At 44.1% G+C, this 26501-nt stretch overlaps 4 protein-coding genes across 8 annotated transcripts in view; 2 read left to right on the top strand and 2 right to left on the bottom strand.

Moving 5' to 3' along the window:
* Positions 1-129: 129 nt before the first annotated feature.
* mok (MOK protein kinase) lies at positions 130-3631 on the top strand. Of its 3 annotated transcripts, none has more exons than XM_039669443.2 (12): positions 130-269; positions 654-768; positions 1016-1105; positions 1182-1252; positions 1335-1413; positions 1513-1561; positions 1674-1852; positions 1919-2020; positions 2354-2527; positions 2690-2795; positions 3255-3428; positions 3506-3631. In XM_039669443.2, the coding sequence occupies exons 1-12, from the start codon at positions 209-211 to the stop codon at positions 3578-3580; spliced, it is 1275 nt and encodes a 424-aa protein (XP_039525377.2). In that variant the 5' UTR covers positions 130-208; the 3' UTR covers positions 3581-3631. The 3 variants fall into 3 exon arrangements, with proteins under 3 accessions (XP_039525377.2, XP_039525376.2, XP_039525378.2); XM_039669442.2 differs by having other exon boundaries at positions 3252-3428; XM_039669444.2 differs by lacking the exon at positions 130-269 and adding an exon at positions 378-514 and having other exon boundaries at positions 3252-3428.
* A 1446-nt stretch (positions 3632-5077) lies between these two features.
* wdr20a (WD repeat domain 20a) lies at positions 5078-17940 on the bottom strand. Its single transcript, XM_039669438.2, has 4 exons — positions 17648-17940; positions 8302-8484; positions 6594-7904; positions 5078-5903 (listed from the first exon to the last, which is right to left on the bottom strand). Exons 1-4 carry the CDS (start codon positions 17903-17905, stop codon positions 5850-5852), a joined length of 1806 nt encoding a protein of 601 aa, XP_039525372.1. The 5' UTR covers positions 17906-17940; the 3' UTR covers positions 5078-5849.
* A 468-nt stretch (positions 17941-18408) lies between these two features.
* Positions 18409-19716, top strand: LOC148973609 (uncharacterized). 2 transcript variants are annotated; one of them, XM_089120653.1, is made up of 4 exons: positions 18409-18741; positions 18908-18982; positions 19051-19116; positions 19218-19716. In XM_089120653.1, the coding sequence occupies exons 1-4, from the start codon at positions 18685-18687 to the stop codon at positions 19563-19565; spliced, it is 546 nt and encodes a 181-aa protein (XP_088976779.1). In that variant the 5' UTR covers positions 18409-18684; the 3' UTR covers positions 19566-19716. The 2 variants fall into 2 exon arrangements, with proteins under 2 accessions (XP_088976779.1, XP_088976781.1); XM_089120655.1 differs by having other exon boundaries at positions 18544-18741; positions 18911-18982.
* Positions 19717-21581: 1865 nt separating this feature from the next.
* Positions 21582-26501, bottom strand: part of dync1h1 (dynein, cytoplasmic 1, heavy chain 1) — a 52918-nt gene continuing 47998 nt past the window's right edge. For both annotated transcript variants that reach the window (XM_039669402.2, XM_039669403.2), the window contains exons 72-78: positions 26108-26211; positions 23716-23921; positions 23245-23398; positions 23028-23170; positions 22569-22737; positions 22092-22216; positions 21582-22016 (exon numbers count right to left, since the gene is read on the bottom strand). In XM_039669402.2, coding sequence (XP_039525336.1) covers positions 21888-22016; positions 22092-22216; positions 22569-22737; positions 23028-23170; positions 23245-23398; positions 23716-23921; positions 26108-26211 — 1030 coding nt within the window. In that variant the 3' untranslated portion in view covers positions 21582-21887. The remainder of the gene's footprint in view (positions 22017-22091; positions 22217-22568; positions 22738-23027; positions 23171-23244; positions 23399-23715; positions 23922-26107; positions 26212-26501) is intronic.

Raw genomic sequence — 26501 nt, 5'->3', positions numbered from 1 at the left:
CAGTAAATGCAGACATTAAAGAATACATTTAAGAAAGATATTTAAAACCAGTAATTATAGTTATAATAATAATATAATAATAATTATTATTATTATACATTTTCCAAGATGGACCGAGAAAGATGTTCAGTTTATTCAGCAATGCATTTAGATTAATCCTGCTGTTTATTTAGCGTTCATTCGACACTAAACGCGTTATTGTGCTGAAATGAGTCTCGAACGGGAAAGCACACGGTCAGAGAGCAAGACTCGATTGTTGACACACAAAGGTGAGAATATTTGATTAATATCCACTAATGACGGTTGGTTGTGATCAGCGAAGAGCGCGTGACCTCTGGCTGCAGGTCAGAGTTCACACGCATGTCGCCGTTGCCATGGAGACCAGTGGCGGCTGCGCGACTCGCGCTATAATGTCATTAATATCTGTGTAATAAACGCGTGAATTTTCAGTTATAACATGAAATAAGTGTGTCGGTGTTGCTGACATGCGACGTCACCATCGGAGGAATGAACAGTAAGACGCATTAAATGTGTTTTTGTCGCCGTTACTCGTGTTTGCTGTGTTTGACACCGTGTGTGTGTGTGTGTGTGTGTGTGTGTGTGTGTGTGTGTGTGTGTGTGTGTGTGTGTGTGTGTGTGCGCTGTAACGTTAGATTACAGAGTGATCGAGAAGATCGGCGCGGGAACTTTCTCTGAGGTGATGAAGGTGAAGAACATGAAGGACGGCAAACATTACGCCTGCAAAACCATCAAGCAGAGCGTGGGGAGGTATGACGTCACGGGGCAACGGCCGCAACCTGCGGGTGACGGGTCACATGATTAACCCTTTTTAAACCCAGACTCTGTGTGTATGTGTGTGTGAGAGAGAACGAGTGTGTGTGTGTGACAGAGAGAGAGTGAATGTTAGTCATAATTATAATGTGTTTCCCTGAAGTGTAATGACAAGTGAACTCTTTTCCTACATGATCATGTAACGTGCTGATGATGATGATGACGATGGTGATGATGACGTCAGTGTGGATCAGGCTCACGGGCTCCAGGAGGTCCAGGCCATGAAGCGTTTGAGTCCTCATCCCAACATCCTCCAGCTCCACGAGCTCATCTAGTGAGTGTAGATCATCATCAGCTCAGGGTTAGGGTAATGCTAATGTCTGAACTGATCTGAGGCTCTGCTTCCACAGCGATGAAGACACTGGAACGCTGTCGCTGATATGCGAGCTCATGGACATGAACATATACGAGTTTATCAAAGGTGTCGTGAGTTTGCTGCGTCATGTTTGACATTAGGAGTTTTGAATTATGACTCACCCAGACAGAATGTTTTCCTCTTCCAGGGCGACAGCATCCAGTGTCTGAGAGCAAAGCCAAACACTTCCTGTTCCAGCTGTGCCGATCACTGGATCACATGCACAGGTGTGTGAGTGTGTGTGTGTGAGTGTGAGTGTGTGTGTGTGTGTGTGTGTGTGTGTGTGTGACGTTACTGACGCTGTTCTGTTCCTCTCCTCAACCCAGCCGAGGGTTATTCCACAGGGACGTGAAGCCGGAGAACATCCTGATCAAAGTAGGTCAAGGGTTAAACTCGCTCATTAACAGTCTTCACTGAGAACTTCACAACACGCGTGTGTGTGTGTGTGTGTGATGAGGTTCTGAAACATCCCCTGATGTTCTGACAGAACGAGGTTCTGAAGCTGGCAGACTTCGGGTCGTGCAGGAGCATCTCCTCCAGGCCTCCTCACACCGAGTACATCTCGACCCGCTGGTACCGGGCGCCCGAGTGTCTGCTGACCGACGGACACTACTCTCAGAAGATGGACGTTTGGAGTGCCGGCTGCGTGTTCTTCGAGATCCTCAGGTACTGCTAGTGTGTGTGTGTGTGTGTGTGTCATCATACTCTAACGGGCCGCTTCATGTCTTCTAGCCTGAGCCCGTTATTCCCTGGCCGTAACGAGCTCGACCAGGTCAACAAGATCCACGAGGTGTTGGGCTCGCCGGACGACACACTGCTGCAGAAGTTCAAACAGTGAGAACAGCATCCACACACACACACACACACACACACATCTGCTACAGAACCATCAACCCTCCACCAAAAAGCCTTGAACTCAAAGCATCTGTAGACCGACTCGCCCCTCGACAGCGTCGTCATCCTCACGCTTGCGTTCGCTAACCCTCACCGTCACAGCATCATGTGACACGGCCCTGGGTGGAGGAAGTGTTGTCATCAACGTTAGCGATCCACGTGCTGAAGTTTGAGCCGCAGACTAGAGTTTATACACCGATGTGAAGCACTAGTGCTGACACACACACACACACACACACTAACCCTCACTGCTGACTCTCTGTGTGTGTGAAGGTCTCGTGCGATGCGGTTCGACTTCCCCCCTCGGAAGGGCTGTGGGATTCATCCGCTGGTTCCTCACTGCTCCTCTGCTGGCCTGTCTCTGCTGGAGCAGATGCTGACCTACGACCCCGAGGAGCGCATCAGCGCCCGCGCAGCACTGCAACACCCCTGCTTCAGAGAGCTGCGGTCGGCACACTCACTCACACACACACACACACACACACACACACACACACACACACACACACACACTCACTCACTCACACACACACACACACACACACACACACACACTCACTGACATCTCTGTGCTCACGTCTGCATGTTCATCTCTCTGGTGTGTGTTAGCGTGGCGGAGAGGCGGACGGGTCTGCGCAGGAGAGCTGAGGGAGAGTTCAGCAACACGCCGGCGTCTGATCATCTGTGGCGGCTCGCGAGACAGGGCCGGAGACAGGTGACCCTTCCTCATCTCTGAACATACTCACAACTTCCATTTGCACACAATAACACAAATGAAGATGTGCTATGAGCTAAAGCAAGAAAGACGGCATTATTCTCAGAGTAATTTCATGTATTTATGAAATGATGATATTTCAGCTACTACATAATCCACGTGTGAATGTTGAATTTCATTCTCCATTTTGTCATCAACTTAATACGGTTCTCATTGTTTAATAAAATGATATGCCAAATTTAATTGGACAAAAACAACCAGCGTAAAAAAAAAATCACCACTGCGTCCCATTTTTAGTCTTTGGGAAAAGTTCCTTGGATTTGTGCTATTTTACTGAATTCCTCCCTTTGGACTGTTAATGTCAATAAACATATTTAGTTTTCTCTAATTAAGAAACTACATGTATTTTGACGGAAAGAAGTGTGTAGTCTGAGACGTTTGTCCTGTTGTGCTCAGCAGCTGAAGCTGGACCCGCTCAGCCGACGCCACTTCCCTCTGGAGCTGCCCAAGCTGAACCTCGGGAGCCCGACACACACACTCCCGCACGGGGGCCCGACACACACACTCCCGCCGCTGCCGCCGGCCCACCGCGGCTTCCTGCCCGCCATCTCCAAGTGCCACTCGCGTCTCAAAGTAAACCACACTCTCACACTCCACTTATCCAGCTCAGATGATCCTGCGGTGTGTACTGATGATCTTTTCTTCTGAAGCCCAAAGACGATCCGCAGCATCTGAAGCGCTTCTACATGCCTCGCGCGCTGGAGCGCCACCCGCAGGACTACTGACGCCAGCAGAGCTCCGGCACAGCACGCAATAAAGCTCTTTATACACACTGACACGTGTTTTCAGACCAATACTGATGTCTGCATCCCAGATCACATCATCACGTCTCAGAGCGCTGAGAGCAGATTATAAGAGACGGATGCGGCGTAAATATAAAGCAGTGCTTTCATTCTTCATTAGCCCATCATTTAGCCGGATCTGTGAACGTGAGCGATGATCATTCGTTACACGAGGTGCTACCGGCTCTCGGCAGATTCAGGATTACTGTTGTGACAGCTAGTGTTTAATAAAGGGCTTTTACACTACACTTTCTTCAAAGTGCCATGCATGACATCACAGACCAGGACTGCTTCTACAGGGCTGTGACGACTACTTGGTTTCTCAATATTATTGTCATACTTCAAGACATATGATTAAAGGTTAACAAAAAAATACTAAATTTGATATTAACATTGTGTAAATTTGATATTAACATTGTGTGCGTAAACGAATAGTCTTGGACAATAGAGACGCCAGAATAGCAATATTCATGATTCCGAAGCTGAAATACAAGATTATTTTACATGAATATGCTTGATCTCTGTCACTGACGACATATGTAAATGTAGGCCACTTTTACTTATTATACATTATATTCAACATCATATACACTGAACAAAATTATAAACGCAACACTTTTGTTTTTGCTCCCATTTTTCATGAGCAGAACTTAAAGATGTAAGACACAAAAGGCCTATTTCTCTCTACGGACACTAAAACTCTACTACTGTGACCCCTATCTCTTACAGTAACATCACTACAGTACACTGATGCACTCTGGGAAGGGTTACATTAATGCATTTGGAGCAAGCACTGTGAACAATGAGGACAACAATCGGCATGAATAAAAGTTAGCTTAAAAGTAACAAAAGCATTGAATAAACCAGTTGTGAGCGGTTCTGAAAGTTGCAGTTCAGGAACACTGCTTCACACACACACACACACACACACACACACTCGGAAACAGGGCACCGAGGTGACGGTAAGAACTAGCACACAGAACAGGACGACACACACCAGAGCAAACATCCGTGGACTTTTTTTAATGAAGAACAAAATGTGAAATGCAAAATGTTAACCACATGAATCAAAAATATGACACTTCCATCATCCACATCTTTCCCGGTTAGTGTACATCTCATTAACAATGACTGCTAGTCACAAAGAAGGGTAAGTCATGACAGCGGTTTAATAGTGTCTACTGCTCGTCCTATAGTGGGTTTCGTAGTACATCGAATAACTTTGCTGTTGGTAAGCAAAATATGAACTCTTGAACCTCTTTCATGAGATTAGTTTTCTTCGTCTGCTAGACTTCCTGAGCTTATTAGCCAGACGACACACTGTTCTGTCAATCTAGCGTATCCATTACATAAATCTCCTATATTATCAAAATACATTTGGGTGACTTTTGTACAAGAGACAAGGAAAAATGAAACAGAAAAGAAAAAAACAGAAACCTGCATATTTAAGATTATTTTTAATATTATTATGTCTATTTTTCTGCTTTAGAAATGTCACTATTTCCTGTAATGATGACAAACTTCCACTAGAGTTACTGATCATTTGCTTTTGCCCCAATAAATCACTGAATTACAATATTTTACATATAATACAAAGCAGATTTTTATCTGAAACAATATTAAAATAAATGCTCAATAGATACAAAGTTTTTTAATCATAATTCTCCACATTATACCGGTCTGTGAGTCCTTGCACACAAAAATGTAAAGCCATTCTCTTCTAATAAACTATTAAGTGCAAACAAATTTTCTTTTAAAAAACTAATGATTGCAGCATCCAGCTTTTCAGATTCAGATTCAAGACAGAGGATATTAAAGCCGAGTGCATCAAGGCCTTCCCCGAACGTCTACTTCTCTCTTGTTTGATCCTTTATAGTACTTACAAAAAAACGAAAACCCAAAATAAAATCAGTGCAAAGTTTAACAATGGGGGTCAAATCTACTCCGTATGAAAGGGTGAAAATAAAACTGTATTAAAAGGGACGTGACTGCTCTTCCAGCCGGGTTCCCGGATCTCCCGAACCGTGGGCAAGATCGAAATACACCAGAGAACAGAATACAGTGAGACGCAACTGAGAGTGAAAACCATATGAAATAAATACTCTGGGGAATGAGAAGGAAAGCCCGTGGCCGGCGCCCTGACGCACAGACGCGTTCCTGCGCTCGCGGCGAGGGAACCGGGGAGACGTCTGGGAGCCGCAGGAACTCTGGGCTATACCACTGTTCCACTGGGAGAGTTGGCCTGGTTCTGGGAGGACAGTAAACCCTGAGGAAAACAAGAGAACAACGTTTGCACAGGGAAAACTCCAATCACAATCCTCCAATACACACAACATTACCCAAAGGTGAACGCGCTTCAAGTCTCGCCGAGCGCTAACACCCAGCAGCGCTAATAGACGCCGAGCGCGGTAGTCTACTATAATCATGAGAACTGATGAAACTCAACATGTCCTTCTAGAACGTCTCTGGTTAGGAAGCGTTTCTAAACGAACGTCGCTCCCCGCGATCTACGCTAGCCACCGCTGACGACAGAACACACACTACCCACTCAGGAGAAGTTCTGATGGACCTCGTGGCGGACGGGTTGAAAGGAATATTCTGACCTCTGACCTGTAACGCCTGAATCATAATCACACACTGCTGCTCGTCGGCGAGTCTGGGCTCTCGCGAGGCACGTCGCCTTTGTCTTAATTGAGGACATTTAATTAATATTCCTCGATATCTCTGATCTCCTGCACTGACAGCATTATATGAGGCTGAGCTGGACGATGACATCACGGTCTCTCCAGAGCGGATATATATATATATATATATATGAACTAAATGACTTTTTTTACAACAGAAACGAGCCATCGCTGACCTGACTGAAGCTGGACTGTGGCGCTATGCTCTTCTAGACACACACTGTTGCATTATGGTCCTGCTCTCTCTGTATAATGACAGAGACGCGACTCACCACTTTGCCGGGTCTCGCCCATGTGCAAATAAAGCCCTCCTGACACGCGGTGACAATACAGTCTTCTAGAAAGATGAGCACGGTGAGTCTCTCGTGCGCGATCTTCTTGCAGACTAGCGGCTCGAGCAGCGGCACGTCCTCCATGCGCGGGCACAGCGTCGTGCCCAGAGTCTTGGCAGGGTCCGTTTTGGTTTTGGTGAGCAGGTTGAGTTTGTCGCTGCTCTTGCTGCTGATGTGGCCCATGCTGTGGTTTCGCTTGTGGTCTTTCTCGGGGTGCCGGTCTTTACGGTCGTGCAGCGAGAGCGTGGCGAACTTGCTAACGCCGGTGGCGACGGGGTTCTCGGTCGCGGCGCTCTTGGAGCCGGAGCCGGCGGCCGCGTGCGGGAGGCTGTTGGAGCGCGGCAGCGGCGCGGGCAGCGAGTTAGCCGGCGTGTTAGCGGCGCTGCTGTTGCTGCCGTTAGCGCTGGGGTTGCTAGCGGTCGGGATCACGGCGCCGCTAACGCTTCCTCCCGCCGGCGGGCCGCTCGCATTCATGACGTTGGTGTGCGTTCGCGTTCGGGACAGCGGGAGGTGCGGGAACAAGATGTCCTCCGTCAGGTCCCACAGGCAGAGCTGCGTGTCCTGGCCCACGGAGCCGAAGCGGTACGTCACGCTAACCGGCCGGCTGTCCGTGGAGTTGCGTTTCGAGAGGCGTGACTGCGTGCTGTTAGCTCGATCGCGCCCGAAATGGATCTGGTCCTGGAAGTCCTCGTCGCTGCCGCTGAACTCCATGGGGTCGCTCTCCTCAACGCTAGTGGTGTAGTGGTCGAACGCCACCACGCTAACCCACGACTTGTGCCCGTGTCCTCGCGCGATCACTCGGCAGTCCACGAACGACCACACGGTCACCAGGTCGTCCTCGCCGCCGGCCACGATGTACTTGCCGTCGGGGCTCCAGCACACACACAGGAGCCCGCCAAAGTAGCTCTTCATATTCCCGTGCAGCTCCACCGCGTCGAAGTTGAAGACGCGCAGGAACCCGTCCTGGCTCACGCAGGCCAGGAACTTCCCGTCGGGCGAGAAGGCGAACTCGTTGAGCGCGCCGTCGCCCACGGTCCACTTGAGCAGCGGGTTGCGCGTGGACTTGCTCTTGCAGGTGTGCACGGCGTAGCTCTCGCCCTGCTTCAGCAGCTGGTAGTGCGGGGCCGTGGTGCCGCAGGTGTGCTCCACGTTGTACAGGTACATGCTCCCGCTGGAGTGGGCCACCAGAAACAGGCTCTCCGAGCCCGGGACCCACTTCACACACGTCACGCGGGATTTGTCGATGAGTCTCTGAGTGAGATGGACGAGACAGAGAAGGCATGGGTTATGTAGAAAGATCACCGAATTTGAACATTTCCAATAATAATAATAAAAAAAAAAAAGAGTAATCTACACTAGTCTATTAAACCAACAAATACAAATGGGGACATTTAATATTCAGCAACATTACTGAACCGAGCTGGACGATGACATCACTGTTTTCTCCAGATCTACTAAATTAAATCAAAAACTAAATTAATAACTTTTTTACAACGAAAATGAACCATCACTGAACTCAAATACGGCATGATCAGCTCTAGAGCGCTGTGATCTCAGCCGTGTGGAAAACGTCACGGAATCCAGAGATTAAAAAATGAACACTTTATTACATCATGGAATTTGGCAAATTTGGTGTGCGGGCACTCACCTCCTCGTTGAAGAGCTTGCTGGTCTCCTTCTTGATGGGGTCGATGAGCTGCACCTGTCCCGCAGAGAAGCCCACGAGCAGCGACACGCTCTCCGCCGTGGCCGTCAGGTGGTTGAAGTCGTGGCACGTGGGCTGCGTCCCCTTGTAGATCCTCTTATCGATGGGTTTGCTCAGGTCAGCAGCCTGTGGCCAACAGAGACAGCCAGCGCTGTTACACACTTCAGAGATACGGAGGCAACAGGACAATAATGCAAGTGAATGTCCTCAACTATCAACTAGAAAGCAGAAGTAAACACCTGAACCGCTGCCAAACACACACAGATCCGGGAAACACCGCAACAGGAGCGTAGTACTCAACCCTGCTCACGTGTATTGTAGGAGATTCTGTTACTTTCCCATTTCAGTCTATTCAATTCAATTTCTATGATGAAACATAAACTATAAAAACTACTGAACATGTGAGTGTAGAGATGATTTTATCATCTCTACACTGGTTACCTATTAAGTTCCGCATCAACTACAAAATACTCCTACTGACCTATAAAGCCCTAAATGGTTTAGCTCCTATGTACTTAACGGACCTTCTTTCGCCCTACAATCCACCGCGTTCCTTAAGATCACTAAATTCAAGGCTTCTGGTCATTCCTAGGATATCGAAGGCCAGTAAAGGAGGGAGGGCGTTCTCGCATTTAGCTCCAAAACTCTGGAATGGCCTTCCCGATACGGTCCGAGCCTCTGACTCGCTGACACAGTTTAAAACTAGATTAAAGACGCTTCTCTTTAGTCAAGCATTCACATAATGCTTACCTTCTAGTCCTCTGTTATGCCATACGGAACCGTTTGCCACTGAAACTGCTTAACGCACCAGTGGGGCTCGACAGCCTTTCAGACAAACGGGTCGGCGCGTATGGTTGGGTTGCGGAGAGTTCAGGTTACGGAGAGTTTGTGAGATAGTGGTTTTCTAACACCGACTCCTGTATAATGGAAATCATTATGAACATCAGCTATGCTAATTATTTCCCATCTGCCTTTCTGCTGTTATCTCGGGACACTTGTCCCGAGAAAAATGGCGTTCGTCAGGTCCAGTTTTGTGTCCAGCCTCTCACGGGGATTTCGGATGCCCCAACGCCTGTAAAGAGACGACTCAACGCCTGCGATATGTTATGGCGCCGTTTTATTCATAAACAATATTTATATTTAATATTTATATTTAAACAATATGAATGTAAGCCAGAGGAGAACTGGCCCCCGACTGAGCCTGGGTTCTCCCAACGTTTTTTCTCCATCCAATCTGATGGAGTTTTGGTTCCTTGCCACTGTCGCCTTGCTTTTGGCTTGCTTTGGGCTTGCTCAGTTGGGGTTATTTAGTGTTTAGCAGTATTATTGATCTGTGTTGTACTACTTTCATGTTATCAGTGTGAAGCTGCTTTGATACAATCTGTATTGTGAAAAGCGCTATATAAATAAATGTGACTTGACTTGAACCATAAAAACCACTGAACGTGTGAACCATAAAAACCACTGAACATGTGAACCATAAAAACCACTGAACATGTGAGCCATAAAAAACCACTGAACATGTGAGCCATAAAAAACCACTGAACATGTGAGCCATAAAAACTACTGAACATGTGAATTGTGAACCATAAAAACCACTGAACATGTGAACCATAAAAACTACTGAACATGTGAACCATAAAAACCACTGAACATGTGAACCATAAAAACCACTGAACACGTGAGCCATAAAAACCACTGAACATGTGAGGCATAAAAACTACTGAACATGTGAACCATAAAAACCACTGAACATGATGTGAACCATAAAAACCACTGAACACGTGAGCCATAAAAACCACTGAACATGTGAGGCATAAAAACTACTGAACATGTGAACCATAAAAACCACTGAACATGATGTGAACCATAAAAACCACTGAACATGTGAGCCATAAAAACCACTGAATATGTGAGCTATAAAAACTCCTGAACATGTGAACCATAAAAACTCCTGAACATGTGAACCATAAAAACTACTGAACATGTGAGCCATAAAAACCACTGAACATGTGAGCCATAAAAACCACTGAACACGTGAGGCATAAAAACCACTGAACACGTGAGCCATAAAAACTACTGAACATGTGAGCCATAAAAACTACTGAACATGTGAGCCATAAAAACTACTGAACATGTGAGCCATAAAAACTCCTGAACATGTGAACCATAAAAACTACTGAACACGTGAACCATAAAAACCACTGAACATGTGAGCCATAAAAACCACTGAATATGTGAGCCATAAAAACCACTGAACACGTGAGGCATAAAAACTACTGAACACGTGAGGCATAAAAACTACTGAACATGTGAGCCATAAAAACTACTGAACATGTGAGCCATAAAAACCACTGAACACGTGAGCCATAAAAACCACTGAACACGTGAGGCATAAAAACTATTGAACACGTGAGGCATAAAAACTACTGAACATGTGAGCCATAAAAACTACTGAACATGTGAGCCATAAAAACTACTGAACATGTGAGCCATAAAAACTACTGAACATGTGAGCCATAAAAACTACTGAACATGTGAACCATAAAAACTCCTGAACATGTGAGCCATAAAAACTCCTGAACACGTGAACCATAAAAACCACTGAACATGTGAACCATAAAAACTACTGAACATGTGAGGCATAAAAACTACTGAACATGTGAACCATAAAAACCACTGAACATGATGTGAACCATAAAAACCACTGAACATGTGAGCCATAAAAACCACTGAATATGTGAGCTATAAAAACTACTGAACATGTGAACCATAAAAACTACTGAACATGTGAGCCATAAAAACCACTGAACACGTGAGCCATAAAAACTACTGAACATGTGAGCCATAAAAACCACTGAACATGTGAGCCATAAAAACCACTGAACACGTGAGGCATAAAAACCACTGAACATGTGAGCCATAAAAACTACTGAACATGTGAGCCATAAAAACTACTGAACATGTGAGCCATAAAAACTCCTGAACATGTGAACCATAAAAACTACTGAACACGTGAACCATAAAAACCACTGAACATGTGAGCCATAAAAACTACTGAACATGTGAGCCATAAAAACCACTGAACATGTGAGCCATAAAAACCACTGAACACGTGAGGCATAAAAACTACTGAACATGTGAGCCATAAAAACTACTGAACATGTGAGCCATAAAAACTACTGAACATGTGAGCCATAAAAACTCCTGAACATGTGAACCATAAAAACTACTGAACACGTGAACCATAAAAACCACTGAACATGTGAGCCATAAAAAATTACTGAACACGTGAACCATAAAAACCACTGAACATGTGAGCCATAAAAACCACTGAACACGTGAACCATAAAAACTACTGAACACGTGAGTCATAAAAACTGCTGAACATGTGAGCCATAAAAACTACTGAACATGTGAACCATAAAAACTACTGAACATGTAAACCATAAAAACTACTGAACACGTGAGGCATAAAAACTACTGAACATGTGAGCCACAAAAACTACTGAACACGTGAGCCATAAAAACCACTGAACATGTGAGCCATAAAAACTACTGAACATGTGAGCCATAAAAACTACTGAACATGTGAGCCATAAAAACTCCTGAACATGTGAAGCATAAAAACCACTGAACATGTGAGCCATAAAAACCACTGAACACGTGAGGCATAAAAACTACTGAACATGTGAGCCATAAAAACTACTGAACATGTGAGCCATAAAAACTACTGAACATGTGAGCCATAAAAACTACTGAACATGTGAGCCATAAAAACTACTGAACATGTGAGCCATAAAAACTACTGAACATGTGAGCCATAAAAACTCCTGAACATGTGAGCCATAAAAACTCCTGAACATGTGAACCATAAAAACTACTGAACATGTGAGCCATAAAAACTACTGAACATGTGAGCCATAAAAACCACTGAACATGTGAACCATAAAAACTACTGAACATGTGAACCATAAAAACCACTGAACATGTGAGCCATAAAAACCACTGAACATGTGAGCCATAAAAACCACTGAACATCTGAGCCATAAAAACCACTGAACATGTGAGCCATAAAAACCACTGAACACGTGAGGCATAAAAACTACTGAACATGTGAGCCATAAAAACTACTGAACATGTGAGCCATAAAAACTACTGAACACGTGAGCCATAAAAACTCCTGAACATGTGAACCATAAAAACCACTGAACATGTGAACCATAAAAACTACTGAACACGTGAACCATAAAAACCACTGAACATGTGAGCTATAAAAAATTACTTAACACGTGAACCATAAAAACCACTGAACATGTGAGCCATAAAAACCACTGAACACGTGAACCATAAAAACTACTGAACACGTGAGCCATAAAAACTGCTGAACATGTGAGCCATAAAAACTACTGAACATGTGAACCATAAAAACTACTGAACATGTAAACCATAAAAACTACTGAACACGTGAGGCATAAAAACTACTGAACATGTAAACCATAAAAACTACTGAACACGTGAGGCATAAAAACTACTGAACATGTAAACCATAAAAACTACTGAACACGTGAGGCATAAAAACTACTGAACATGTGAACCATAAAAACTACTGAACATGTGAACCATAAAAACCACTGAACATGTGAACCATAAAAACTACTGAACACGTGAACCATAAAAACCACTGAACATGTGAGCTATAAAAAATTACTTAACACGTGAACCATAAAAACCACTGAACATGTGAGCCATAAAAACCACTGAACACGTGAACCATAAAAACTACTGAACACGTGAGCCATAAAAACTGCTGAACATGTGAGCCATAAAAACTACTGAACATGTGAACCATAAAAACTACTGAACATGTAAACCATAAAAACTACTGAACACGTGAGGCATAAAAACTACTGAACATGTAAACCATAAAAACTACTGAACACGTGAGGCATAAAAACTACTGAACATGTAAACCATAAAAACTACTGAACACGTGAGCCATAAAAACTGCTGAACATGTGAGCCATAAAAACTACTGAACATGTGAACCATAAAAACTACTGAACATGTAAACCATAAAAACTACTGAACACGTGAGGCATAAAAACTACTGAACATGTAAACCATAAAAACTACTGAACACGTGAGGCATAAAAACTACTGAACATGTGAACCATAAAAACTACTGAACATGTGAACCATAAAAACCACTGAACATGTGAACCATAAAAACCACTGAACATGTGAGCCATTAAAAACTACTGAACACGTGAACCATAAAAACTACTGAACGTGTGGACCATAAAAACCACTTAACATGTGAGCCATAAAAAAACTACTGAACACGTGAACCATAAAAACTACTGAACACGTGAACCATAAAAACCACTGAACATGTGAACCATAAAAACCACTGAACATGTGAGCCATTAAAAACTACTGAACACGTGAACCATAAAAACTACTGAACGTGTGAACCATAAAAACCACTTAACATGTGAGCCATAAAAAAACTACTGAACACGTGAACCATAAAAACTACTGAACACGTGAACCATAAAAACCACTGAACATGTGAACCATAAAAACCACTGAACATGTGAGCCATAAAAAACTACTGAACACGTGAACCATAAAAACTACTGAACACGTGAACCATAAAAACCACTGAACATGTGAACCATAAAAACCACTTAACATGTGAGCCATTAAAAACTACTGAACACGTGAACCATAAAAACTACTGAACACGTGAACCATAAAAACCACTGAACATGTAAACCATAAAAACTACTGAACATGTGAACCATAAAAACCACTGAACATGTGAGCCATAAAAAACTACTGAACACGTGAACCATAAAAACTACTGAACACGTGAACCATAAAAACCACTGAACATGTAAACCATAAAAACTACTGAACATGTGAACCATAAAAACTACTGAACATGTGAGCCATAAAAACCACTGAACATGTGAGCCATAAAAACTACTGAACATGTGAACCATAAAAACCACTGAACATGTGAACCATAAAAACTACTGAACATGTGAACCATAAAAACTACTGAACATGTGAACCATAAAAACCACTGAACACGTGAACCATAAAAACCACTGAACATGTGAACCATAAAAACTACTGAACATGTGAACCATAAAAACTACTGAACATGTGAACCATAAAAACCACTGAACATGTGAACCATAAAAACTACTGAACATGTGAACCATAAAAACTACTGAACATGTGAACCATAAAAACTACTGAACATGTGAGCCATAAAAACCACTGAACATGTGAGCCATAAAAACTACTGAACATGTGAACCATAAAAACCACTGAACATGTGAACCATAAAAACCACTGAACACGTGAACCATAAAAACCACTGAACATGTGAACCATAAAAACTACTGAACATGTGAACCATAAAAACCACTGAACACGTGAACCATAAAAACCACTGAACATGTGAACCATAAAAACCACTGAACATGTGAACCATAAAAACTACTGAACATGTGAACCATAAAAACTACTGAACATGTGAGCCATAAAAACCACTGAACATGTGAGCCATAAAAACCACTGAACATGTGAGCCATAAAAACTACTGAACATGTGAACCATAAAAACCACTGAACATGTGAACCATAAAAACTACTGAACACGTGAACCATAAAAACTACTGAACATGTGAACCATAAAAACTACTGAACATGTGAACCATAAAAACTACTTAACATGTGAGCCATAAAAACCACTGAACATGTGAGCCATAAAAACTACTGAACATGTGAACCATAAAAACTAACATGTGAACCATAAAAACCACTGAACATGTGAGCCATAAAAACCACTGAACATGTGAACCATAAAAACCACTGAACATGTGAACCATAAAAACTACTGAACATGTGAACCATAAAAACCACTGAACATGTGAACCATAAAAACCACTGAACACGTGAACCATAAAAACCACTGAACATGTGAACCATAAAAACTACTGAACATGTGAACCATAAAAACTACTGAACATGTGAACCATAAAAACCACTGAACATGTGAGCCATAAAAACCACTGAACATGTGAGCCATAAAAACCACTGAACATGTGAGCCATAAAAACTACTGAACATGTGAACCATAAAAACCACTGAACATGTGAACCATAAAAACTACTGAACACGTGAACCATAAAAACTACTGAACACGTGAACCATAAAAACCACTGAACATGTGAACCATAAAAACCACTGAACATGTAAACCATAAAAACTACTGAACATGTGAACCATAAAAAAAACCATAAATAGGCCTAGAGGTCGGTAGTAAATCGAAGTATATTTACTTCAGTATTTATTGGAAAAGTTGTACTTTTAAGGAGTAGATTTAATGTGGATACTTTTACTTTAACTGAAAAAACCTGCACTTTTCCTTTACGCTGGGCAACGTTCCTCTCATTACATTATTTTGCGGGGCATGAGCGATGCCTCATTCACAGATGAATCACTCTTTTGAGTCGAGTCTGTTGAAAGATTTGATCAAACGAGTTGGCAGATCTGAGGAGTCAGTTCACACACGATACATCTGATCACACGAGAACAGAGGATCGTCACTGGACAATACAGTATTGTTTGTGTTCGGATGAGTTTTCACATTTTTGCCTTTAAGAGCAAAACTTAATTTTAACATTGTCTAATAACCCAATCATAGATATAGTTTGTTATTATACAAAGCAAAGGACATGCGATGACTTTGGGGCTAGAGATGACATGCCAGAAATAATCTCTTCTGAGTCTCTTCTGTGTTTGTTTTAAAGACATCTAATTAGAATCATTTTAATTAAATACCCATGTAAATAATAACATGTTATTGAATTGTTGTTGTATGATGCGAAGTAACTTGGAACCATGCAGTCTATCATGAAGACATCAGATGATGCTAACTCTGAATCTACACGCACTAATGCTACATTTCTCTAAATGTCAATCATTTGTTAACAAACAAGTAGCCTATTCATCACTTCAGTGAGCTCATAGTTTCAGCATTAAATTACTACATTCTTTAAATTAATACATTTTTAGCTAAACTGATTTTGTATATGTACATTTCTGAAATGCATAACTGCGTGTCCTCTGATAACAGATCTCTGTACACTGAAATGTGGACTCGTGCACTTTCTGTAAAGATGCTTTGAAACGATGTGTGTTGAAAAGCGCTGAACAAATAAACGTGAATTGAATTAACTAGTTCAGTAGTTTTTCCGTTGGATACTTTGTTACTCTTAATCAAGAAACTGTTAAGATTGTTACTTTTACTTGAGTAAAATTTTTGGATACTCTACACACCTCTGACCATAACAACTACGAAACCTTAGAAACGAGTGAATATGTGAACCACTGAACATATGAACTGTAAACAAAGTAACTTACGAACCAATGAACATACACTACTGAACACACGAACCACTGAACATAAAATACTGAACATAAACTACTGAACACAGGAACCACCGAACATAAACTACTGAACACAGGAACCACCGAACATAAACTACTGAACACACAAACCAACAAACATAAACTACTGAACACACAAACCACTGAACACAGGAACCACCGAACATAAACTACTGAACACACAAACCACTGAATATAAACCATTGAACACACAAACCACCGAACATAAACTACTGAACACACAAACCAACAAACATAAACTACTGAACACACAAACCACTGAATATAAACCATTGAACACACAAACCACCGAACATAAACTACTGAACACACGAACCACTGAACATAAAATACTGAACACACGAACCACCGAACATAAACCACTGAACATAAACTACTGAACACAGGAACCACCGAACATAAACTACTGAACACACAAACCACTGAATATAAACCATTGAACACACAAACCACCGAACATAAACTACTGAACACACGAAATACCGAACATAAACTAAACTAGGCTACTGAACACACGAACCACTGAATATGAACTAGTAGGCCTATACACACTAAGCAACTGTTCACAGCTGATCGACGATCCTCAAACTCAGTGAACAGCAAACACACTCCTGTCAAAGCAACACACACACACACACAGAGAGAGAGAGAGAGAGAGAGAGAAAGAGAGAGATAAACAAACAGACGCGCGTCAGCAGTGAAAGTGCGCGCGCGTCTGTGTGTGTGTGACATTCCCTAATGATGTGAAATGACCGCTGTTCCGCCAGTGTGGACATACATAACCGCGTCGTTCTCACCTTCCTGACGCCTTTGTAGATGTAGAAGTACAGCTCCCGGCCCACATTGAAGCAGATTCGGTCGCCGTTCCCGGACTGGTCATTGACGTTGACGAACGAGACCCGGACAGGGTTCGAGCCCTGCGAGTTGAAGGGCACACGGTTCGGGCGACTGTACTCGGAGTGTGTGAGGAGTTTATACGCGCCTTCCCGCGTGCTGAACTGACTCTTGATCTCGTTCATCTCCTTCCCTCCTCCCTCCGCCGCCATCTTTGACATTTACATTCATCCTTCCGCAGGCCCGGATCTGACGCGCCGCGCATGCGCACGCATCGCGCCTCGGCCATCGCGTCCACTCCAAACCCAAACCCTCGCGCGCACGCGCGCACGCTCAAACACACTCAGTACGTCCGTCCGTCAGAGGAGGTTTGCGATCAATTATTAGTGAGATTAGTTGTTAGTCTTCGTCCCCCAGAAACTTCCCTGTTACATGAACATGACATCACATATGATTGATTGTACTGACTTTGGATGAAGTGTCGTTTTCTTATGTCTCATATCATATTAAATTGAAAAGGTGAAATAATAAAGTAGAAAGTATGTTTTATATGTTTGATAAAAAGCTTTACAAATACAATAGATAAGGATTCGCGACAGAACACATTTACACGCAATTTAAAATAATAATAAATAATAAAAATGATGTTTCATTGGATAAAGTGAGCGATCACTCCAGGGGATATCAATGCTATTAAACACGTGATCGTTTCTCTCCCAAATACAATCAGATGAAGTCTGTTCACCTGTCCGCGTGCATTCATTGGTTTTTTTCTTCTTCTGCCAATTGTGTGAAAAATGATTAGTATAATTCAAACCTAAACACAGATTGCTTATGATTTACCGTCTCGAATTCCTTCTGATATTTAAGAATCTTTGAAGCGAGTGTTTTACCGTGTAATTGCATTGAGATCAGAGGAAAGGCCTCGACTGACACACACACACTGATATGTGTGTATAAAGCGAGCAGTTTCAGTCGGGTTGGCTCACACTGATCTGGAATGGAAGAGCTGATCATCCCGTCAGACGCTGTTGGCAGACTGGCGTTCAAATACATGGTAAGATTGTGAACTTTAATTTCATTCTTATTTCTCTCTTTATCGTTTGATTGATGTGAATGTCTATCAATGTACATCTGTAAATGCAATGTTGTATCACTGCATGAAAAAAAATCCATCTCTCTCTGTGTGTGTGTGTGTGTGTGTGTGTGTGTGTGTGTGTCAGGAGATGTGTAAAGTAGACTCCAGCTCAGACTCTGAATCGGACACGAGCCCGAGATGGTCTGATGTCAGCACCAAGGTATTTCTGATCAGATTACACTCAAACGCTTCTGTGGTTTCAGAAATTCATGTGACCTCTGACCTCAGGGTTGGGATTACAGCGCTCCGGAAAGTCGGGAAGCTCCTGAGAGACTCCAGAAAAACTACCAACAGGTAAAGACTGACCCTGAGGAGTCCTGTGTGTGTGTGTGTGTGTGTGTGTGAGTCCCTGAGAGCCTCTGCTGTAACTCCTCTCTCTCCTGACCCGGTGTCAGTGTCTGGATCCGTACGACGGGAGTTCTGAGGACTCGGGCTCCTCTGACGGAGGCGTGCAGAAGCGTCGGCCCCGGGGCCCCGTGAGGAGGAGGGCCGGGATCCGGGATCATCCCGACGTCCTGATGAGGTCCTCGAGCGACTCGGACTCGCAGAGCCGCTGCTGGCCGGAGGTGTGTGTGAGACTGGACCTGTCGGACTCGGGGATACACACGCGGTCCGGCCTCAGCTCCCCCGCTCCGGACCCTCGGGACCCCCACGGCCTGCCCAAGCGGAAGCTGTTCCCGTCGGGAGAGCTGGAGGAGGGCCTGAGGAGGAAGAGGAGGTGCACCAGCGACATGGAGATCTGAAGACACACACACACACACACACACACACACACACACACACACACACTGTCCTGTTATCCGGATGGAGAGAGACACTGACGAAAGAGTCCATGAAGGATGTTCAACTGATGATGCCAAAGTTATTACAATAAATTATGACTAACAAACCTAACCTTCTGACCTCTCTTGAGTGTGGCCCAATCGTGTGTGTGTGTGTGTGTGTGTGTGAGTTTGACCTCCTGCTGATCCACTTGTACACACTGAAGAACGTGTTGATTGTGGCTGGCGTAGAGTAAAACACACTGTATATTTCTGTCATGATGGATCATATTGTCAGGAGAACGGATGGTTTCATTGGGTGTGTGTGTGTGAGAGAGAGAGAGAGAGAGTGTGTGTGTGTGTGTGTGTGTGTGTAAAGGTGAGAGATTTATTAATATTATCCAAACGCTTTCCATAGACATTCAGAGAGGGGTAAAGGGTCATTGGAAGCAGTCGACCTGATGATGTTTATCAGTACGATGACAGTCTGGAGTCGAGTCTCGTGTGTGTGTGTGTGTGTGTGTAGATCATGTTCATTATCACTGTTTGATTCATTTAAATGCTTGTTCGTCACTTTAAATAAAGTCTGTAGCAGCAAAACCAAAGTCCAGTGTCGGTCTCGGATCATCTGCTCCTGTCTCGTCTACTGTGTGTGTGTGTGTGTGTGTGTGTGTGTGTTTAAAGCTGCAGCTGAACCTGTAATCACTCGGCTCACGATACAGCCGTCAGAAGCACATGATCTGGAGAGGTCAGAGGTCATCGCTGCTGCAGTGCCGGATCAGGACACACGGTGGCGCTGCAGCTTCATCTGCTCATGATCAGCTGATCACGTGTTTCAGACTGAAGGGTCAGTGGCAGGGTCACAGACTACCAACAAACTCATCCAGAACAACACGTGTGTGTGTGTGTGTGTGTGTGTGTGTGAAGGTTATAAACTGATTTACATTTCAGTGAGAGAAATAAGCACTCGATCCCCAAACGAAGGAGACGGCGGCGAGGTGTTCAGCGGTGCACACACACACACACACACACACACACACACACACACACACACCTGTCCTCGTCTCCCGGTCCTCTGCAGTCCGGCACATCTGGACACTGATAACAGTGATAATAACACAAGTTCAGATAACACAAGCCTGACCCTTTACACACCCCTGACCCTTTACACACCCCTGACCCTTTACACACCCCTGACCCTTTACAAGTCGGTGAACTTACAGAATCAGCAGAGGACCAAAGAAGAATTTACCCACTGTGTGTCGTCTATAGTGTGTGTGTGTACTCTATAGTGTGTGTGTCATCTATAGTGTGTGTGTAGTCTATGTTTGTGTCGTCTATAGTGTGTAGTCTATAGTGTGTGTGTGTCGTCTTTAGTGTGTGTGTGTGTGTACTCTATAGTGTGTGTGTAGTCTATGTTTGTGTCATCTACTGTATAGTGTGTGTGTACTCAATAGTGTGTCATCTATGTTGTGTGTGTGTAGTCTATGTTTGTGTCATCTATAGTGTGTGTGTACTCAATAGTGTGCGTCATCTATGTTGTGTGTGTGTAGTCTATGTTTGTGTCATCTATAGTGTGTGTGTACTCAATAGTGTGTGTCATCTATGTTGTGTGTGTACTCTATAGTGTGTGTCATCTATAGTGTGTGTGTAGTCTATGTTTGTGTCATCTATAGTGTGTGTGTACTCAATAGTGTGTGTCATCTATGTTGTGTGTGTACTCTATAGTGTGTGTCATCTATAGTGTGTGTGTAGTCTATGTTTGTGTCATCTATAGTGTGTGTGTACTCAATAGTGTGTCATCTATGTTGTGTGTGTACTCTATAGTGTGTGTGTAGTCTATGTTTGTGTCATCTATAGTGTGTGTGTACTCAATAGTGTTTGTCATCTATGTTGTGTGTGTGTGTAGTCTATGTTGACGTGAATATATCAGAGTGTGTTTCAGGGATCCTGCAGGCACAGATGAAGAAGACTCGGACAGAACACACACACACACACTTCAGGGATATCTGAGCTTTATTGAAAACCACTAATCATGCAAAACTGACCAACTTCCATTTTCCATCTAAAACACACAATTCTCATCTGTTCCTCTAAAACATCTGTGTGAGACACACACACACACACACACACACACAGTCCATCGTCCAACATGCTTCTGACCTTCTGACCTCGTCCCAGTAAAGACAGATATCATTACACTACACACAGTTATGATTACACTACTCTACACTGAGGCATGCTGGGTAAAGAGAAGCATTCGAGCTCTTTCTCTACACTGAGGCATGCTGGGTAAAGCGTGTTCTACTCGGTGCACAGGACTGCGACCCCGCGCTCGTAGAAGTGATGCGGGTCTTCCTTGGTGGCGATGTCAAAGTCAACGGTGAAGATGAGGTCGGCCCGCGTGAAGTTCAGATACACGGGCAGTGTGACCTGCAGAGAGAGAGAGAGAGAGTGTGTGTGAGTGAGTGAGTGTGTGTGTGTGTGTGTGTGTGTGTCTCCACTCACCATGTTCCTCTTCTCGCTGTTGCTCTGCTTCATCCAGCGCAGTTGTGTCAGCGGGAGGTCGGTGGAGATGGTGGTGGACAGAGAGAGCTTGTTGTTTGCGCACACGGCTCCCTGCAGCTTCAGACCTGCACACACACACACACACACACACATCAGCAGAGCTCACTAACACACCTTTAACCTAAAACTTGCTTAGTTGGATAATTTTTAAACTAATTTAATAACTTTTTTAAATATCAAATATGAACCATTACTGAACTTAAACTCATGCGCACTCTCCCTATCTCTCTCTCTCTCTCCCTCACTCTCTCTCTCTCTCTCCCTCACTCTCTCTCTCTCTCTCCCTCACTCTCTCTCTCTCTCTCCCTCACTCTCTCTCTCTCTCTCCCTCACTCTCTCTCTCTCTCTCCCTCACTCTCTCTCTCTCTCTCCCTCACTCTCTCTCTCTCTCCCTCACTCTCTCTCTCTCTCGCTCACCCTTGATGCCGAAGCTGCATGCGTCGAGTGCCGCCCCCTGTGCTGCGGTGACGTTGACCTCGAGACACAGTTCCTCCAGAGACCAGCTGTTGGCCTGAGCCACGTACTGGCGGGTGGCGGTGATGTAGGCCTCGGGCACGAACAGGCTCCCCAGGGTCACATGGATGTTCTGGAGAACGACACACACACACACACACACACACGTCAATGTGCGCTCGAACCCTAAACATCAACATGATGACTTATCACCAACACTTCAAAATAACTTCCTAACAATCTCCTTCACTTTTAAGTCATCTTACACACAGAAAAGATCTTGACCACCTGATCACAACACTAGAGTATGTGGGTAAACGCTTCTCCAGGAAGTGTGTGTTGATTTAAGAATGTTTCGATATTTGTGCTGAGGATATTAAACCCAGAGGAAGAACATCCTGCGTGTCGTGTTGAGTCGGACACCTTGAGCTCTTTAGCGCCCCCGGTGGCCGCCGCCTGCGAGATCTGCTGCAGCTGCTGGATCCTCTCGCTGAAGTCCGACACCCACTGGATCACCGTCATGGCCGCCGGGACCGTGTAGCGACACCAGCTGCGCGGGAGAATGCCTGAGGAAACAGGACCGGGTTAGTGACGAGAGCGAGGGGTCAGGGGTCAGAGCGAGGGGTCAGAGGTCGGCTACCTTTGACCAGGTCGTTGATGAGCGTGCGCAGGTCGTTGGTCTGCTTCTTCTTGCCCTCACACACATGAACCACATCCGTCAGATCCTGACGCACGTCCTGCAGCATGCGGGAGCCCATCTTCACCTCGCGCTCGAAGAAGCGGAACAGCGGGTCCTGTGGAGGAGCACATCATCAGTGTGTGTGTGTGAGTCAACGCAATCTTTTCCACGGTTTGTCCGAGACGGCAACAGTAACTAAGGGGGGTGGGGCTCACCGATCGGTCAATTATCAAAAACAGAAATAAAACTTTAGTTCTATATGTCGGTCATCAGCACAGACACATGCAAATAATTGGTATCGGTTATAAAAAAAATAATCAATATTATCTAATAATAATATTAGTGATATTATCAATATCAGTGTTTCTCTGAGCTTCGGAGGGAGAAGCCCGACTGCGACAGGATCACGACCCGAGGCCCTTCCCAGCATACCTTGATGTTCTCCACGGTGCGCTTGAGCGGGCTGACGGCCTCGGGGATCAGCAGGAGCCAGTTACGGGCGGTGGACAGGAGCGTTCGCATCCAGGCCGGCTGGGCGTCCGTCGAGGAGCTCGCGCGCTTCTTCTCCGTCTCGTACGCCAGGTCGTCCTCATCCTCCAACATCTGCATCTTCAACAGCTTCCCCATCATGTCGATGCCTGAGCGCGAGGACACGCCCACAGGAAGTGAGGTGCGCGAGGGACACGCCCACAGGAAGGGAAGGAGAGAGATCAAATTAACAGCTGGACAAACCTGCGCTCAAGCATTGTGTCGTTAATAAGGAGGAAGTGCCAGAAGATCAACAACAGGAAGGCTTGCCACGCCTGCGCCAGGGCTGCCAAACACTACATCTCATTTTTGGTGTGTGAGAGTGTGTGCGAGAGTGTGTGCGAGAGTGTGTGCGAGAGTGTGTGTGAGAGTGTGTGCGAGAGTGTGTGTGAGAGTAGGGGTGGGCGATATGGAAAAAATATCATATCACGATTTTTTTAGGAAAATCACGATCACGATTTTTTATCACGATTCTTTTTCAAGTTGGTTTTAATATTTTGCAAGTGGCTGTTCATTACAGCCAAACTAATGTCCTTATGTTAAAAACAAAGCCTTAGGTATCAAAGGCATACATTTAGGCCAGTGGCGAAGATAAAAATCGTTGTCATTATTTTCTTTGTTATTAAAAAAATAAGACAAGATAAACATTACACAAATTATAATTCAAATTAAATAAATAGTGCTTTATTTTTCAGATGCACTAGGTGTATTTAGCGTTAGCATTGAAGAAAGTAATTAAATTAAACAAATATGAAATTAAAACACTACAGAGACTTCACTGAATGAATTGATTCTTATTAAAGCTATATTAAAGTTCTCAGTCAGTGAGTGATTTTTTCCTTGTGTTTTTTTTTTTTTTTTTTTACTAAAGAGATAGTTCCCTCAAAATGAAAATGGTCTTAATTTACTCTCTCAAGATGTTTTAAACCTGAATAAGTTTCTTTCTTCTGTTGAAAATAAAAGTTATTTTGAATAATGTGGGTAACCGAACAGTTGCTGGTCCCCCTATAGTTTTAATAGGTTCTCTCCTGGACGTTAATGGGACCAGCAACTGTTTGATTACCCACATTAAAAAAATCGTCTTTTGTGTTCAGCACAAGAAAGAAATTAATAAAGGTTTGTAACAACATTAGAATGAGTAAATAATGACAGATTTTTTTTTTTTTTTTTTGTGAACTATCCCTTTAAGGACATGCGGCAGTACTATTTATTCCTGTCGCTTTTAGACCAGCACGCGACGTGTTTAATATAGACGCATATTACACCAGATATTCTCTCAAATGTTTGCTTTCACTTTAGACATAGCCGGTTTATGTAAACATTGTGTGTATTTAACAGTATTAGCATAATAAGACTCGAAAGATGACTTAGTCCAGTACAGGCGCTGTTTGACAGGCTTCTAGTGCCTACGGTAGCATTTTTCGACAAGGCAGCAAAAATCGACAGAACACCTGCATGTGAGCGTCGTGGGTATATGCGGTCAGGAAAGCGCACGTTAGAACAGCGCATCAGCGCGTGAATTAAATGTTTAACCGGCAAGGCTTATGCAAATAACGAACTTTTGTGAATTGCAGTGTCCCGTATCTATTCATTAACGTGTGATCTGTAGGCTACGTCGCGTTGTACAGTTGAGAGACGGGGCGCCAAAACTGAACTGATAGAAGGCACTGTAACACGATACTACGATATTTCTTCAAAAGCAGATCGTGGAGACATTTTAATCGTCCACGATTAAAAATCGTCATATCGCACACCCCTATGTGAGAGTGTGTGCGAGAGTGTGTGAGTATCAGCTGAAACACTGTCAACAAAGCGCTCAGCACTCACTCAGATCAGACAGAGAGAGAGAGAGAGAGTTTGTGAGTTTGTGTATGAGAGAGAGAAAGATAAGAGTGTGTGAGTGTTTGAGTGTGTGAGAGAAAGAGAGCGAGTGTGTGTGTGTGTGTGTGTGTGAGAGAGAGAGAGAAAGACAGTGTGTGTGTGTGTGTGTGTTTGAGTATGAGAGAGCGAGTGTGTGTGTGAGAGAGAGAGCGTGTGTGTGTGAGAGAGCGAGTGTGTGTGTGAGAGAGAGAGCGTGTGTGTGTGTGTGAGAGAGCGAGTGTGTGTGTGAGAGAGAGAAAGACAGTGTGTGCGTGTGTGTGTGTGTTTGAGTATGAGAGAGCGAGTGTGTGTGTGAGAGAGAGAGCGTGTGTGTGTGAGAGAGCGAGTGTGTGTGTGAGAGAGAGAGCGAGTGTGTGTGTGAGAGAGCGAGTGTGTGTGAGAGAGAGCGAGTGTGTGTGAGAGAGAGAGGTCGTACCCTGAGTCGTGAGCAGGACCTTCTCTGCGTTACTCGGCAGCCCGAGCCATGATGGAGTCTGAGTGTCCGGCAGCAGCTCCACCCAGTGGATGAACTCCTCACGCCTGAGCGACACACACACACACACACACACACACAGGTCAGTCACCAGAGCCTCGTACAGCACTGACCGCTTCACAGGAATAACAATTGATAATTGATAATTTCTGAAAGCATTTCCCAGTCTGCAGAGCTCGCGTCAGCGTTCAGATATAAAGCGTCAGATCAGCGTTTAACGACTCGACTGTCTGATGTGTAGTTTGTGCTTTGTATTATTGGCTTGTTTTATATTGTACGGCCCCCATAAATAAGAGGTATTATTATAATGAGTCTGATGTCTGACGGGTCACTGGTT

Source organism: Pimephales promelas, chromosome 15 (genome assembly GCF_988280905.1).
Source record: "Pimephales promelas chromosome 15, fPimPro1.hap1.1, whole genome shotgun sequence".
Taxonomy (NCBI): domain Eukaryota; kingdom Metazoa; phylum Chordata; class Actinopteri; order Cypriniformes; family Leuciscidae; genus Pimephales; species Pimephales promelas.
The sequence above is the reverse complement of the archived record's forward strand: the minus strand, read 5'-3'. Positions and strand labels throughout refer to the sequence as shown.